At 43.8% G+C, this 14575-nt stretch overlaps 2 protein-coding genes across 3 annotated transcripts; one reads left to right on the top strand and one right to left on the bottom strand.

Annotated features, from left to right (window-relative positions):
• Window positions 1–183: 183 nt before the first annotated feature.
• On the top strand, window positions 184–7995 carry LOC105931145 (IKBKB interacting protein). 2 transcript variants are annotated; one of them, XM_021320129.2, is made up of 4 exons: window positions 185–622; window positions 713–830; window positions 5234–5455; window positions 7271–7995. In XM_021320129.2, exons 1-4 carry the CDS (start codon window positions 399–401, stop codon window positions 7835–7837), a joined length of 1131 nt encoding a protein of 376 aa, XP_021175804.2. In that variant the 5' UTR covers window positions 185–398; the 3' UTR covers window positions 7838–7995. The 2 variants fall into 2 exon arrangements, with proteins under 2 accessions (XP_021175803.2, XP_021175804.2); XM_021320128.2 differs by lacking the exons at window positions 5234–5455; window positions 7271–7995 and adding an exon at window positions 3225–5123 and having other exon boundaries at window positions 184–622.
• A 973-nt stretch (window positions 7996–8968) lies between these two features.
• On the bottom strand, window positions 8969–14575 carry ckap4 (cytoskeleton associated protein 4). The gene is made up of 2 exons (XM_012869693.3): window positions 14133–14575; window positions 8969–10559 (listed from the first exon to the last, which is right to left on the bottom strand). Exons 1-2 carry the CDS (start codon window positions 14463–14465, stop codon window positions 9303–9305), a joined length of 1590 nt encoding a protein of 529 aa, XP_012725147.2. The 5' UTR covers window positions 14466–14575; the 3' UTR covers window positions 8969–9302.

Below are 14575 nucleotides of genomic sequence, written 5' to 3'. Positions count from 1 at the left end.
TCCTGCGCTGTCGGAACTTTCAGCACTGTACACTGTTGTTTGTGCACGTACAATATAACCGCAAGATATATTTTAAACTTGGTACGGAATAGCTGGGTCTGATTTAGGGTAAAGCCAGAAGACTTCAACAACTACCAATATAGTAGTTGTACGGTTTTAGTACAGGTTGTACATAGTTTGGTTTAGATTCTCCAATTCTCCGTGAAGGCGGCACTTTTCCAGGGAACAGTGAGAGTTATGTAGCGGTAATTTTAGCTAATCTCCGTCCTATTTATTGCTTAATTCATTATGAACTTCTTTTTAAGGACGATAACTTGCTTCTATATGTGACACAGTGAATAACCGGCTGTATTTTTTGCAAAGTGAAGACGGGTAACAAGCTGCTTGTTTTTGTTAAAATGCCTGCGGAGATTAAACAGAGAAAGAAAACGCATATTCTAAAGCAGAACGACGAAAACCTGCAAAATTCAGGATGTCCCACAAACGGCCAGGATGAAAGGCAAAAAGCGAAAACGGAAGACGGGGAGAACCGCGGAGCAGCTAAAACTAAAACGTCCTCCGGTCCAGACCTGAAAGCTTTGGTGTGTTTACTGTCGCTGGCAGTCAGCGGAGTTCTCAGCTGGTAAATTAACACATTTGTAGTTTTTTAATCTCCTTTTTTTTGGGGGTGCGTTGTTTCTCCGCTGAGTGCTTCTTTTTTCCTGTGTTTCAGGGCGGTGTTGCAACAAAACGAGAGGTTTTCTCTCATGGAAGAAAAGTACAGGGCTCTGCAAAGGAAAACGTCCAGCCTGTTGGACATGGAGGAAGAGATGGTTCAAGTGTCCAAGAAGGTGAGGGTGGAGACACGTTGAGGCTAAGGTTAAAGCCTCAAAATGGCCCAAAGTTAAATACATATATTTAAAATAATTAAAAATATTAGGACAATTTAACTCGAGGCTAGTAATTGCAAACTATGCAGCTGCTTAGGTCCTCCAGGCCACTAGGGGGCAGATATGCTTCTCACAGAACGTCACACATGAATAAGGGGCTAGCTGGTTATCCTCTTGTGAGCCAAGACGCTTTTACCTGTTCGGACAAGTTAAACTATTTATTTTTTAAGCACCATAAACACTACAAGACCCTTCAAAACTATTTTTTTTCTCCCAAATCTACGATAGAATATTCGTTTTGCTTTTTAAGATAAAGAAGAAAATGTATTTTATTTAATAGCTTTTAAAAAACTTTTACATACAAGGGAACAAATACATTTTATTCAGTGGGTCGTTCAAATTTTAAAGAAAATCATGTCAGAGACAAAAGAAGTTTAAAAAAAAACTCACAAATATATTTCTTACACTATTGATGTAAAAGGCTAATATGTTACCACTACATGCAAACTATTGCCCAATTCTTTAAAATGTCTTGTCAATGTTACTAAGAGCCACTGCAGCTCCTGAGACACACGTTGCATACACTATAATAACTAAAAGCCAAAAACACAGTTTCTCTAAAATAACATTTTCATATGTGCTGCTAGTTTCGCCATTTTATACCCTTGCAGTTTTGGTCATTTTGTCCTAAGAGTGTCAATAATAACATGTTTCCCTCAACTAATGGGAAAACTCAATTAAACCAGTCACATTTGGCTATATGTTTATCAACCCTTGAGACACATTAAAAGAACAAATAGAAGTAAAAATGTGTAATTGAAGCAGGTTCTTTTTTTTATTTAAAATATTATTTATCTACTTAGGTAAATTTGATTTGTCCAGCTGCCAAAATCTGCCCATTAACACAGATCCCTTTGGTTAATTATACATAGATGAATAAAATTTACTCAGTGGAAAAAGTCAGACAGAGAACATGTAATTTTGTAATAAACATTTAGTAGTTTAAAAAACTTTAGTGACTTCCATATACATCGGTTATCTTCTCTTTAGATGCTTGGAATGGATGTACTGCCATGCATAACCACATCTCTTATTTAGTGTCAGCTAAGACACTAAATAAGATATTTAGATATCTTTTCACTTTTTAAAACCGGTTTGAAGACAAACTCTGCTGTGCGCAAAAGCTTTAAATATGAAAATAAAAACGATGCATTCATCACATTATTATAGTCGTGGCAGGCGAAGCATAACATAATACTTTTAATTATATTTTAATCTGTGTTGCATAAATTCTGTAAAATAGCTTTTGTTTGTACGTTGGAAACTTTTCAAAGAATGTCTTTTTTTTCCCCACGTTTGTATTTATAAAAACTATTGTTGTTCACGAGTTCTTACAAGGGAACCAACGGATGAAAGTTAACAAATAAACGTTCCTTTTGTACGAGTGATACTGATGTTTTTATAGTTTATTTGACAGCCAAACTTCTGATATAGTTCTAGCAGTCTTAGGGCCCCCCTGCTGGTGTGAAGGCCCGAAGCCGCTGTTTTCTACACTTCCTGAAATTAGTGTATCTGTCCTTGATTTGTGCAGGTAAATAAGATTATCTGCCAATGGAAGGAGTAATTTTACCCCTAAAATAAGATAATTAGATATAATGCACTTAAAATAAGTTTATGGAGATGACTTCTTCCTATTTCAAGTGGAAAATTCTTATTCCATTGGCAGATTATCTTTTTTGCCTACTCAAATAAAGTACAAATACAGTAATTTCAAGAAAATTGTAACTTAATTTTAGTTAAGTTTAGTCTGTTTATGCAGTGCTGTCCTTATGACTGGGCCCCCCTTCTAAGGTCACTTAGTTACTTTGAAATATTAGCACAAAGCTACTAAACCCATCCTAAACCCACTGAAATAATGTTTAATCATGATGTAATTAATGTTTTTTTCAGTTTATTTAGGGGAACTGAGTATTTAAATCTGTTATCTATGAACGCAAGGTAAACGGGTGTTAGCTTTGTCATTAAGGAGGCTAGATCTCATGTATCTGTTTGCTTAATGGTCCTTTTTTATATAGATTAATCATGTACGTACTTTTCAGTCTTTGTTGGTAAATTTTAATTATCTTTCCCAGTCATAAGAGATTCAAACTAAAGACGCAGAGCCGGAAAACAAACTTTTTCTCAATCTTTAAAACACGTGCAAGCCGGACTATATGCAGACGTTGTGTTATTTTAAGTGTGCAGTACAGAAAGCGGACGACGAGGCCCGTCGTTTGTCTAAAAAAAACAAAAAACGAGTCAAAGGGTCACAGAGCTCCACAGAAACAGCGCTCCTCTTTTGTGTTGCGGCTGCAGCTCGCTGCGTCCGAGGCCGACCTCCAGGAGGCGCGCGCTGCCGCCTCCACCGCGGCCAGACTCCAGCGGGACATCTCCGCGCTCCACGGCGTCGTCGTGGCGATGCAGGACGACGAGAACTCCGCCTCCCGCGACCTGCAGGCGGTCAACGCCCGCTTCCTCAACGTGACGGAGACCTGGCAGGAGCGGCTGGCCGCCGTCTCCTCCGACCTGGCGGCGCTGAAGGCGGAGACCCGGGAGGCCCACGGCGGGGCCACGGAGCGGGTGAACGAGGCCGAGCAGCGGGCGCGCGCGCTGGCGAAGCGGCTGGAGGAGCTCGAGGACAGCACGAAGAGGAATGCCCGGGTTCTGGAGCGCACGGAGGAGGAGGACGTCCAGCGGGCGCAGGAGCAGCTGGACTGGAACACCCGGCAGATCCAGAAGCTGCAGGAGCAGATGGGCAGCCTGACCAGGAGGGAGGCCGAGCTGCGCTCCGAGCTCCAGGAGTACGTCCCGCGCGCGCAGCAGTGCGAGGAGCACCTGCCGCAGGTGGAGGAGGCGGTGCGCTCCATCCTGAAGCTGAGCGGGGATCTGAGCGGGGCGGAGAGGAGGCTGGAGGAGGTGACGCTGCAGGTGTTCGGTACCGAGGACAGCATGCTGAAAGCTCTGAACCAGATCCTGGAGATGAGGCGGGAGCTGGACACGCTGCAGGCCCAGAACAGCATCCTGAGGATGAAGGACGAGCTCTCCGTGGTCAAGGAGGCGGTCCAGGAGCTCACCCTGGTGCTGAGGGGAACCAGGGAGGAGACCCAGAGGGACCCTGGCACTTTGGAGGAGGAGGAGGAGGAGGAGGAATGGAAAGATGAAGAGGATGAGCCGTGGCTGGAGGATGAGCTAAACGGACAGTCTGAACTGAATAATGACATTAATGAATGATTTCTTTGCTTTGTCTTGTGGGTTTTTAGTTAGGTCCAGTGTTTTTTTTTATTTTTTTATTTTACCTCAGAAATAAAACCAGAGAAGTCATTACCCCCATTGTTACTGTACGCTACACTGCAAAAAGGGAACTAAACGTAGGTAAAATCCTCTTGAAATAAGTGTATTTTTCTTTGATTCGAGCTGGTAAATCATTCTATCTGCCAATGGAATAAGATTTTTGTACTTTAAAATAAGAACAATTCATCCCTATCATCTTATTTCAAATGCAGGATGTAAAGTTCAAAAACAAGTGCAGCCGGCCTGACTCGCTGCGCCCTCAAAAATCCCACCAAGTTGTCCAGATGATTGGTCCAAAAAAAATCCAAGGAGACGTTATTGCATTTAAAAACGTTTTAGTGAATAGATGGGGGGAAAAACAAAAAACAAAAAATGGTGCCAAACATACAAAATATGAGGGCGACAGAGGTCAAAAAACCATTTGGCTCCACTCTGTCAGATCCACAACCAAAAACCCCAAACTCCCATGATGCATCATCCTTCAAAGGTGACACGTATGCATCCTTAAACCAAAAAGTAATACAAATAATAACAAAATGTCCACAATGGTTAAATATTCAAATTCCCCAAATTAATATTAATTACCAATAATATCTAATAATTTCAACAAACAAATAAATTTAACAAGAAAACTAAACACAAAACATTACCCATAATGCATACAAAGAAAATCACAAAATGTTCATTCAGGCTCCTACACATGATATCTAATTATCCTATTTTAGGCGTGGAAATTCTCATTCCATCGGCAAATAGTCTTTTTTTTAGCTGCTCAAATCAGTGAAAAACATACTAATTCTAAGAAAATTTGACTTACTTTTAGTTCCCTTTTTGCAGTGTAACTGGTTCCTGGCACTGAGACGACATTTAATATCAGCAATACAGAGGTCGTGTTATTTTCCATTTATTTTTAAACACTGAAACCAATCAATAAAACGACTTTTTTTAAAATTTAAATAAAACTTTCGTCCACTTTTCTCCCTTTTTTAAACATGCAAAAATCCCCGCTGGATAACCTGTGCCTCCCGTTTCAGTGTGAAGCCGTCCGGCAGACGCTGGCGGCTCTGGGGGCTGAGCGTGGGAAGCTGCAGCCTGGCCTGCAGGCTCTGGAGCAGGACGTGGTCCGGCTGCAGGACTGGGCGTCTGGGCTGAGCCAGAAACGAGCGCAGCTTCAGGGCAGCATGACGTCGCTGAGAGAGGCGGTGGCGCAAATCGAAGCGCGCACCTCGGCCATCACCAGGGACTTCGCCGGCAAGGTGCGCGACGTTTTCACGCCAGCCTGTGTGCAGAAGTTTCAAATCTTCGTTATATTCCTTAAGGGGGACATTCTAAAACGCTTAACGTGAAAATGCTTAAAAGCTTAACGTGGCTTAAGGTAGGAAAACAACGAGGAATCATCACCAAATTTCTCATGGCCATATCTTGTCATGAAGACTTAAGCCTGTCAAAAAAAAATAAATAAACCGAAATCCAACGATTATAGAAGATATCTCACATTAACGTTTTCTTCTTCATTGGCGCCTATGGCGAGAAAAAGGCTTAACGTGGTTTAATCAGTGTTGTATAGTAACAAAGTATAAATACTTCACTACTGTACTTAAGTATATTTTGGAGTACTTTATACTTTTCTTGAGTATAATTTTTTTTGATAACTTTCACTTTTACTTCACTATATTTTCAAACTTAATTGCATACTTTTACTCCGATACATTGTCAATGTTTGGTTTAGTTACTCATTACAAATAAGAGAGAGACGCACGCAATTTGTATAGCACCGACCTTACTTGAAGAAGAAAAACTGAATGCTTACAAAAAGGTTGTATTTTCTGTCTAAACTTGGTCTAAATTTCTCCTGCACTTGGTTGTATATATTATTTTAAGTGAATTTGACCTTCAAAGTTTACCAAAATGTAAAAAATCGTTATTCAAACTGCATTTGCTTTGTTTTACTTTTTACTTTTTATTACATTACTTGAGTACATCTATTTTTACAGTAATTTTCATACTTAAGTACAAGACATTTTAGAAACTTTAAGACTTTTACTCAAGTAAAATTTCAGTCAGTGACTTGGACTTTTACCAAAGTCATATTTTGGAGAGATACCTATACTTTTACTTGACTCCGAGATTTCAGTACTTTATACAACACTGGGTTTAATGTACCTAATCAACGATCAATGATCACCAAATTTCTCTTTCATATTGCTCCTAATAAGCACATAAAACTGTCAAAATGTCAAACCCAAAGTCCAATTATTATGGACGTTATCTAACATTAAGCGTTTCTGCTTCATTGAGGCCTATTGAAAGGAAAATGCTTAACGCAATTCAATGTACCTAAACAACGCTCAGTGATCACCAAATTTATCTCATATATTGCTCCTCATAAGCACATGAAACTATCAAAAAATCGAAACCGAAGTCCAATTATTATGGAAGTTATCTGACATTAAGTGTTGCTGCTTCATTGAGGCTTATATTAAAAGAAAAAAGCTTAACGTGGTTTGATGTACTTAAACAACGCTCAGTGATCACCAGATTTCTCTCATATATTGCTTATCATAACCACTTAAAACTGTCAAGAAATCGAACCCAAAGTCCAATTATTACTGACGTTATATGACATTAAGTATTTCATAGGCATAGAGGCTGGCTATATGAAAGCAGAAACGCTTAATGTTAGATAACGTCCATAATAATTGGACTTTGGGTTTGACATTTTGTCAGTTTTATCATGTGCTTATGAGGAGCAATATGAAAGAGAAATTTGGTGATCATTGATCGTTGATTAGGTACATTAAACCACGTTAAGCCTTCTTCTCGCCATATATAGGCGCCAATGAAGAAGAAAACGTTAATGTGAGATATCTTCTATAATCGTTGGATTTCGGTTTATTTATTTATTTTTTGACAGGCTTAAGTCTTCATGACAAGATATGGCCATGAGAAATTTGGTGATGATTCCTCGTTGTTTTCCTACCTTAAGCCACGTTAAGCTTTTAAGCTTTTTCACGTTAAGCGTTTTAGAATGTCCCCCCAAGTAACTCAGTGTGGGTGCTGGTTCTCTGCAGGTGTCCTCGGTCAGGACGGACGTGCGGCGCATGGACGGTCTGCGGTCCGAGTTGGACGCCGTGTTGGCGCAGGTCGGGGAGCTGGAGGACAGGACCAACCAGGTGGAGCGCAACATGGTGAGGCGCATCGGAGACGTCCTGGCCAGCGGCGTCGACCGCGTCTCCGCTCTGCGCTCTGCGTCGGAGCGCAACTCCAAGGCCGTGGAGCAGCTCCGCAAGCGCGTCCCCGAGCTCGCCGCCGCCGACGAGCAGATCTCGGAGCGCCTGCGGGAGCTGGCGAGCGGGCGGGCCCGCCTCATGAGGACGGTGACGTTCGCCGCAGACCTCAAACCCAAGGTGGCTTCCATCAAGCGAGACTTTGGCGCCTTTGAGCCCCGGGTGTCCGACCTGACGCTCAGGATCGGACGACTGGCGGAGGATCTGTCAGCGAGAGAGCGAGAGATCGCTGAGCTCCGGCAGACTTTGTTAAACCTCACTGCGGTGGAGGGAGATCTAAGCGTTACAGCCAAACAGCTTGGTGAGATAGCTGAAGTGGCAGACATCGGAGAGATGCAGAACCTAAAGTAGCGAATGTTATCTCAGCTATTTTTATTTGATGATCACCGGTCAAACTACTGCAATAAACATTCTTTAATAGAAAAGGACCTAAACATGAGGCTGTAATCTACTCACATGCCTTCAGATGTTGTTATATAAGCCTCCAAACACCTCAGATGGACTACAAAAGCCTTAACTTAAATAAAATCGACCTGAAATGATATTACCCAATGTCTCGATACCACGCTTCTTTAATTATCTGCAGCTTTTTCGCATTTCATGACGTTTCGAACACGAACTTCAGTGATTTGTGTTGGGATTTTATGTGATGGACCAAACACAACATGATGCAAAACGTGGCAGAAAATATATTCAAAGGTTTTTTCTCTGATTTAAAAAAAAAAAAAAAAAAAATCTGAAAAGTTAGCATGCTTTTGTATTCAGCGTCCGGAGTGAAAACGTTCTGGAACCACCTTTCCTCCCAGTTACAGCTGCAGGTCTGTTTGTGTTGGTACGTTTTCTGCCTGTTCTTCCCTTCAAAATAGCTCAAGCTCTGACAGACAGGGTTGAAACGGCCTCTGCACTTAAATTTTCACCGCTTATTTTAATTCTAATTTGAGACGTGACCGTGTTTTTGACCTTTTGAGTTGTGTGCGTACATCTAAGGGTCGTCTTCTTCCTGGACGGTTATCCTCCGACCCAGTTTCTTCTCTTTTAGTCTCCAAAAGGATCCTGTCAACTTTTACCAGCTACCATACCCCCTGATAAAGCATCCCACAGCATGATGCTGCCAACTCCATGTTTCACATAGCCTCTTGAGGCCTTCACAGAACAGCTGCGTCTGCGCTAAGGTTAACCTACAAAGATTGCCTCTGTCTACTAATGAAATGACTTCTAAACGCAACTGGTTCCCCTGGATTTTAATAATGGATGATTAAATAAAGGAGCTGGATTAAATCTGCATGTGTTGTTCCTTTGGAATAAAAAGGACGGACGTCAAAGTGTACATCTGTGGATTAGTTTTTGGTAGTTTGGCACATTAAATCCTGCAACATGAAATGCGAACTGGTTCATTTAATTTCCTTAAAAATAAAAATTCACAGCCTTAGGGTCAAACATTGTTTTTGTTTTTTTTATTCCTTAAAACAAATCTAGCTAGAAAAAAAGAGTGAAAACAAGTGCTTAAAAAAATCTTCTTTCTGCAACTGGAGGTTTTAAAAACAGTAAAAAACGATCTAAGAAAAACAAACATCAGAGGTGAAACAGGACAGAATGCCTGCAGGCGTTGGACCTCACAGATCAGCAGCCCCTCCTTTTATTGTTCTAGCCAGATGTGCAACATCGAGACATCAGACATCTACTTCAGGAAAATAAATCATCAAAGCAGTAAAAAAAAAAAGTGGAGTGCTGTCTCCTGTTTTGATGTTGCGGTGTGACGTTGTGAATGTCTGCCTCTCCTGAGAGGCAGCGAACGCCTCGTGGCGGCACAGCGTCTCTACATCCTGTCCTCCAGAGCAGTCAGTCTCCTCTCCAGCTCCTCCAGGTGCTGATCCACGCCCGAGTCCTTTGCGGTCAACTCGCTCTGGGCTTCGCTCACAGCAGCCAGTTTCTCCTGCAGCTCCTGCAGGCCGCTCTGTCCTTCGTCTCGCCTGCCTCCCGGTGAACCGGCCAGCGTCTGGGTGGCCTCCTGCAGACTGCGGATGGTCCGCTCGTGGCTGTCTAGCGTCGCCGCTTTGCTCGCCACTTCTTCCACCGCCGTTCTTAAGCTCTCCAGCTCCGCCCGCAGAGAGCCGGAGCCCTCGGAGGCGGCTTGGGTCGGCTCTCCTCTCCGCTCCTCCATGCTGCTTCGTAGGGCCTCCAGCTCCTGCTTCAGGTCGCGTTTGACTCTCTCCACGGCCTCGCCCTGGGCCGACACACTGCTCTCGTGCCCGTCGTACTTGGCGAGCAGAGACTCCACCTTGACGCTGATGTCCGACAGCGACGCAGACAGCGAGTCGCCTCTGTCCTCCGACAGCGTAACCCTGGTCTCTAGATCCTCCGCTCTTTTCTGAGCCTGCGCCGCTGCCGCCTTCGCCCTCTCCTCCGCGCTGCGCGCCGCGTCAGCGACCTGCTCCAAGCCGTCCTGCAGGGTCGCCGTTTGGGCCGCCAGGGCCTGCAGCCCAGCCTGCGCCGCAGACAGGGACTCCTTCAGGCTCCTGGCGGTGTCCTGAAACGCCGACCTCGTGGATTCCACCTCCTGGAACACGGAGGTGACCTCCTGGGTGCGGGTCTGGAGCTCCTCCCTCACGGCCCCTATCTGCTTACTGAGGGAGTCAGAAGTGGCGTCTGCCGCCTCTCTGTCCGTTTTCATTTCTGCCACGGCGTCAACGATGGCGGAGAGCTCCTGTTTGATGAGCGACGGGTCGGCGGTGTCGCCCAGGCGGGCTTTGAGCTCGGCGAGCTGACGCTGCGCCTCTCCCTGGCCCTCGGCGAACTCGGCCACGCTGGCTGAGATGGACTGGCTCACCTCAGCCAAGCGCTCCTCCACGGTTTTCTCCAGAGAGGAGAAGTCCTCCTCTCGAGCCTCCTTGACTTCCCTGATGCCCGCTGAGAGGTCCCTGAGTAGGTCATTCTGGAGCTTCTGAAGCGCCTCCTCCACCCGCCTGGTCTCCACCTCGCCCCGCTTCATGCGGCTCATGGCCGCCTCCAGCTCCACCCGTGTGATGCCCAGCGACGACTCCAGCCCGTCCACGTTGCTTCGCAGAGACTCCACCTGGACGGGACACGGAAACAGTCATTAATGAAAACTCTCGTCCAGCAGATTAACCAAACCTTTTTTTTTTTTTTAAAAACCACATCATCATCCTCATGATAGTTGTCATGGTTTATTCGCTCACAGAAAACATATTTTCTGGCAGGTTTTATTCAAACTCTTTGTATTTTAAGAGTTGAAAAGGCGACGGTGAAGCAGCCCAAAAAGCATCCCAGGGCCTCTGGTAGAGAAAAAGGCCCACAGCATCACAGATCCTCCGCCGTACTCAACAATTCAATTTCAATTCAATTTATTTATATAGCGCCAAATCATGAAACATGTCATCTCAAGGCACTTTACAAAGTCAAGTTCAATCATATTATACAGATTGGGTCAGATTATACAGATTGGTCAAAAATGTCCTATATAAGGAAACCAGTTGATTGCATCAAAGTCCCGACAAGCAGCATTCACTCCTGGGGAAGCGTAGAGCCACAGGGAGAGTCGTCTGCATTGTACATGGCTTTGCTGCAATCCCTCATACTGAGCAAGCATGAAGCGACAGTGGGAAGAAAAACTCCCCATTAACGGGAAGGAAAACCTCCGTCAGAACCGGGCTCAGTATGAACGGTCATCTGCCTTTGAGATGACAGTGGCCACAAGGTGCTTTTCCATGCATTTCATCTGGAGAGTTTTTTTTAATTGCTGAAAATCTCAACGTTAGTTTCATCCTGTAGCGTCCCCAGCTAATAGATGGTCTAACTTTTACTGATGGTTCATATCCTTTTTTATTCGAACGGTCAAAGAAAGTATCACATGAACTTACCTTAAGAGCTAAAAGAAATAAAAAAGTAAAAATACAATTACGTTCCAATAAACGGTCTTTTAAACCTAACAGACAAATTATCGTGTTAGCTTAGGTAAATATAGATCAGCACAATGCTAAATTACCGTGTTAGCTTAGCTAACACTCGATACCACCAACATACTTTACTTATTTAAAAACATACATATAACTCAAAACCGGACACAATATGATACAAAATACGATACAAACCGTGTGCCCTTTTAGCCAGGAGCTAATATCTTTAAATAACCTTTTAACACTTTAATATGTCGACCGTTTTCTTTTTAACTTTCTCAACAACTCAGAAAAACCGGAAGTCTCGAGGTCTCATGAGAGCCCTTCAAAATAAAACGCTTTGTTCAAACATAAAGAAATCTTAATCTAACCTCGTTATTTTACAACACAAATTACACAAGAAATAAGAACAACAAATTAGATTACATTAAAAGGTAATCTACACATCCGATCAATCTCCACGTGGTGACATTTGTAGAGATCGACCGACACCGATTATTCTGACATCAGTCTAACCGGTATCCGATATGTGCTGCCGATTTTTTTGGGGCCCGATTCTTGAGGCCGATATTTTTCTTCCTCCATTTACATGATGAAAATGACAATTATAACAAATGTTACATGAGTCTCATAGATTGATTTAAATCAGCTGATATTAACAATCAGCTCCAGACCTCAGATTGAGAGGTACACAGAACAAAAAAAAAAGCGACAGACTTTCGAAGGCCCAGATGCAGCTCACTTCAACATCAAAAGTTGAAAATGTAATCCTGTTGTTGTTGCCACCCAGTCTTACAACATTAGCAGCCGCTCTCGGCCAGAGATGGAGTGCTAATGTAAGCGCTTCACGTGATCTCAAGGCATGGCTGCTGAATCCGCCAATGAATCGGTATCGGCCGATACGATACAGGGAAAAAAATATCGGTCGACCTCTACTCCCTTGCCACCAGTTGACTATCCCGGCTGTGAGGTACGGAGGAGGGACCATCATGTCTTCATCCAGTCTTGTTTCTCACATTATGAGCCCGTTTCGATCAAGCAGCATTATTCTTGTAGCTGTTTTTGGACTTAGAAACACAATTTTTGCCTATTTCGAGGAATAGCCAAGGGAAGCAAGCCTAATTTATTTTCATGTTATAGATACTAAAAAGTGAATTGTAACTCAAAAACTCAATACATTTATTTTAAGTTGCCAAGGCTGCCAATTAGTGTGACACCAGTAATTTTGTTAAAATATATTTAACATATTTAACTTTCTTTTCTCTCTCTTTTTCTTCATAGTAGGTACACCTGGTCTGGCGTTCATCATCCAGAGAAGACGGATCACCCGCTACTACCATCTAATGATTACTGGATCAATGTGTGCTTTTTTGTCTCTCTTGTTGTGTCTCTGTTCTGTCTTCTGTAACCCCCAGTCGGTTCATACTGAGCCTGGTTCTGGTTCTGCTGGAGGTTTTCCTTCCCGTTAATGGGGAGTTTTTCTTCCCACTGTCGCTTCATGCTTGCTCAGTATGAGGGATTGCAGCAAAGCCATGGACAATGCAGACGACTCTCCCTGTGGCTCTACGGTTCCCCAGGAGTGAATGCTGCTTGTTGGGACTTTGATGCAATCAACTGGTTTCCTTATATAGGACATTTTTGACCAATCTGTATAATCTGACCCAATCTGTATAATATGATTGAACTTGATTTTGTAAAGTGCCTTGAGATGACATGTTTCATGAATTGGCGCTATATAAATAAAATTGAATTGAATTGCATATTTTCTGGCCTCATTGAACAGATTTGCTTTTTTTTTTTTTTTTAAGAGTAAGAACACCATTTACATTTATTTTAAGGCTTGTTCACGTCTTTACTAGTCTTGTCAATAAATGTGGAGCATTGTGTCAGGCCTCAACATGGCTGCGAATGCATTCTGTCCGCAAGACAGTTGTGCTGAACTGACAGGACTTTTAATTTTAGGAACAATTTTAGGAACGAGGAAAAGGTTGAGGTTAATTACTTCCAGAGAGGTGATTTGTGTGGCTGATGACTAACCTCACACTTTCCATGCGAACGCGCCATCTCCTCAAATGACTTAAGGCACGGGCGGAGTAGCAACCCGTTGGTTCAGATCTGAGCGCATGAATGTGTGAGAATGGTCCAGTCAAAGTCCGGAGCCAGTTCCAAATGGGAATCTCTGCCGAGGCGTGAAAACTGATCTTCATTTATCATGAACTCCCTCCAATCTGAGCGTGGGGGTAATTTAGTTATGAAAAATGTGCAAAGATTGCCACCTCTGGGTGCAGTGAAACCTTGTAGCCATACCATGAAAGACCTGCAACTGGGAGTTGGTTCCATAAAAGGGAAGTTACACTTTTTAGATTAAATAGAAATGTGAGAAAAGGAAAATTCTTTATTGTTATCTGCAGTCTCCATTATAACTTTTTAACAACACGGTGTAGCTTCCTTTGGTTCAAAACACAAAGGTCTGAGTGTCTCTGTTTTTGTCCCTTGAGACTGTAGGGACTCATTCCATCCTTACAAATAGTGTCCAGATTTTATAATCAGTTCCGGGTTAGAAATCAGTGATTAGAGAATTCATCCTCCGAGTTGTCTCCAACCTTAACGCTCTGAAACAAACGCACCCAAGACCAATGGCTGCTTTTATCACAGGCCTTCTGCCATCACTCATGGAGCATTTCAGTCATGTTTTCATTGATTCTCCTGTTGTTGTTTTTATTTCTACCCACCTGTTGAACGACGCTCTCCATTTTGGTACCCAGCTCTGCGCCGCGCCGTGCGCTCTCCGCATGCTCGGCGTTGATCTGGCGGACTTCCTCCACCACTTGTTGCAAATAAAACGCCGCAAACCCCGCAGCCCCGATCATAGCGGTATAAAACACCGCGGTCACAAGAAGGCCGAGGCAGCTACCTGAGCGGGGCCCCTGGGGCCCCTGGGGCCCGGGGCCACTCACCCCGTTGGTGGCGCCGCCGCCGCCGCTCTTTTGGCTCTTCTTGGGCGCATCGTCCTGGCTGGGCGCTGCGCTCTTCTCGCTGCTCTTCGATCGGTTTTTGCTCGTCATCTTTCAACGGAGGCGCGGATCCAAATGAGCGAGGGAGGAAGGAGGGCCGCTGGTTGTGCGTTCGTGGATGGAGAGGACTCCCGGTTCGGCCCCTCTGGATGGAGCAGCAG

Source organism: Fundulus heteroclitus, chromosome 17, assembly GCF_011125445.2.
Source record: "Fundulus heteroclitus isolate FHET01 chromosome 17, MU-UCD_Fhet_4.1, whole genome shotgun sequence".
In the NCBI taxonomy this organism is placed as follows: domain Eukaryota; kingdom Metazoa; phylum Chordata; class Actinopteri; order Cyprinodontiformes; family Fundulidae; genus Fundulus; species Fundulus heteroclitus.
Note: the sequence above shows the minus strand (reverse complement) of the source record. Positions and strands in the feature narration are given on the sequence as shown.

Bases quoted from the DNA above. Each gene is read 5' to 3' on its own strand.
- ckap4 (XM_012869693.3), bottom strand. From the start codon at position 14,465: ATGACGAGCAAAAACCGATCGAAGAGCAGCGAGAAGAGCGCAGCGCCC. The intron at 10,560-14,132 runs GTGGGTAGAAAT...TGTCCCGTCCAG, and splicing joins TGGAGAGCGTCGTTCAACAG to GTGGAGTCTCTGCGAAGCAA.
- LOC105931145 (XM_021320128.2), top strand. From the start codon at position 399: ATGCCTGCGGAGATTAAACAGAGAAAGAAAACGCATATTCTAAAGCAG. The intron at 623-712 runs GTAAATTAACAC...CCTGTGTTTCAG, and splicing joins GTCAGCGGAGTTCTCAGCTG to GGCGGTGTTGCAACAAAACG. The intron at 831-3,224 runs GTGAGGGTGGAG...TTGCGGCTGCAG, and splicing joins TGGTTCAAGTGTCCAAGAAG to CTCGCTGCGTCCGAGGCCGA.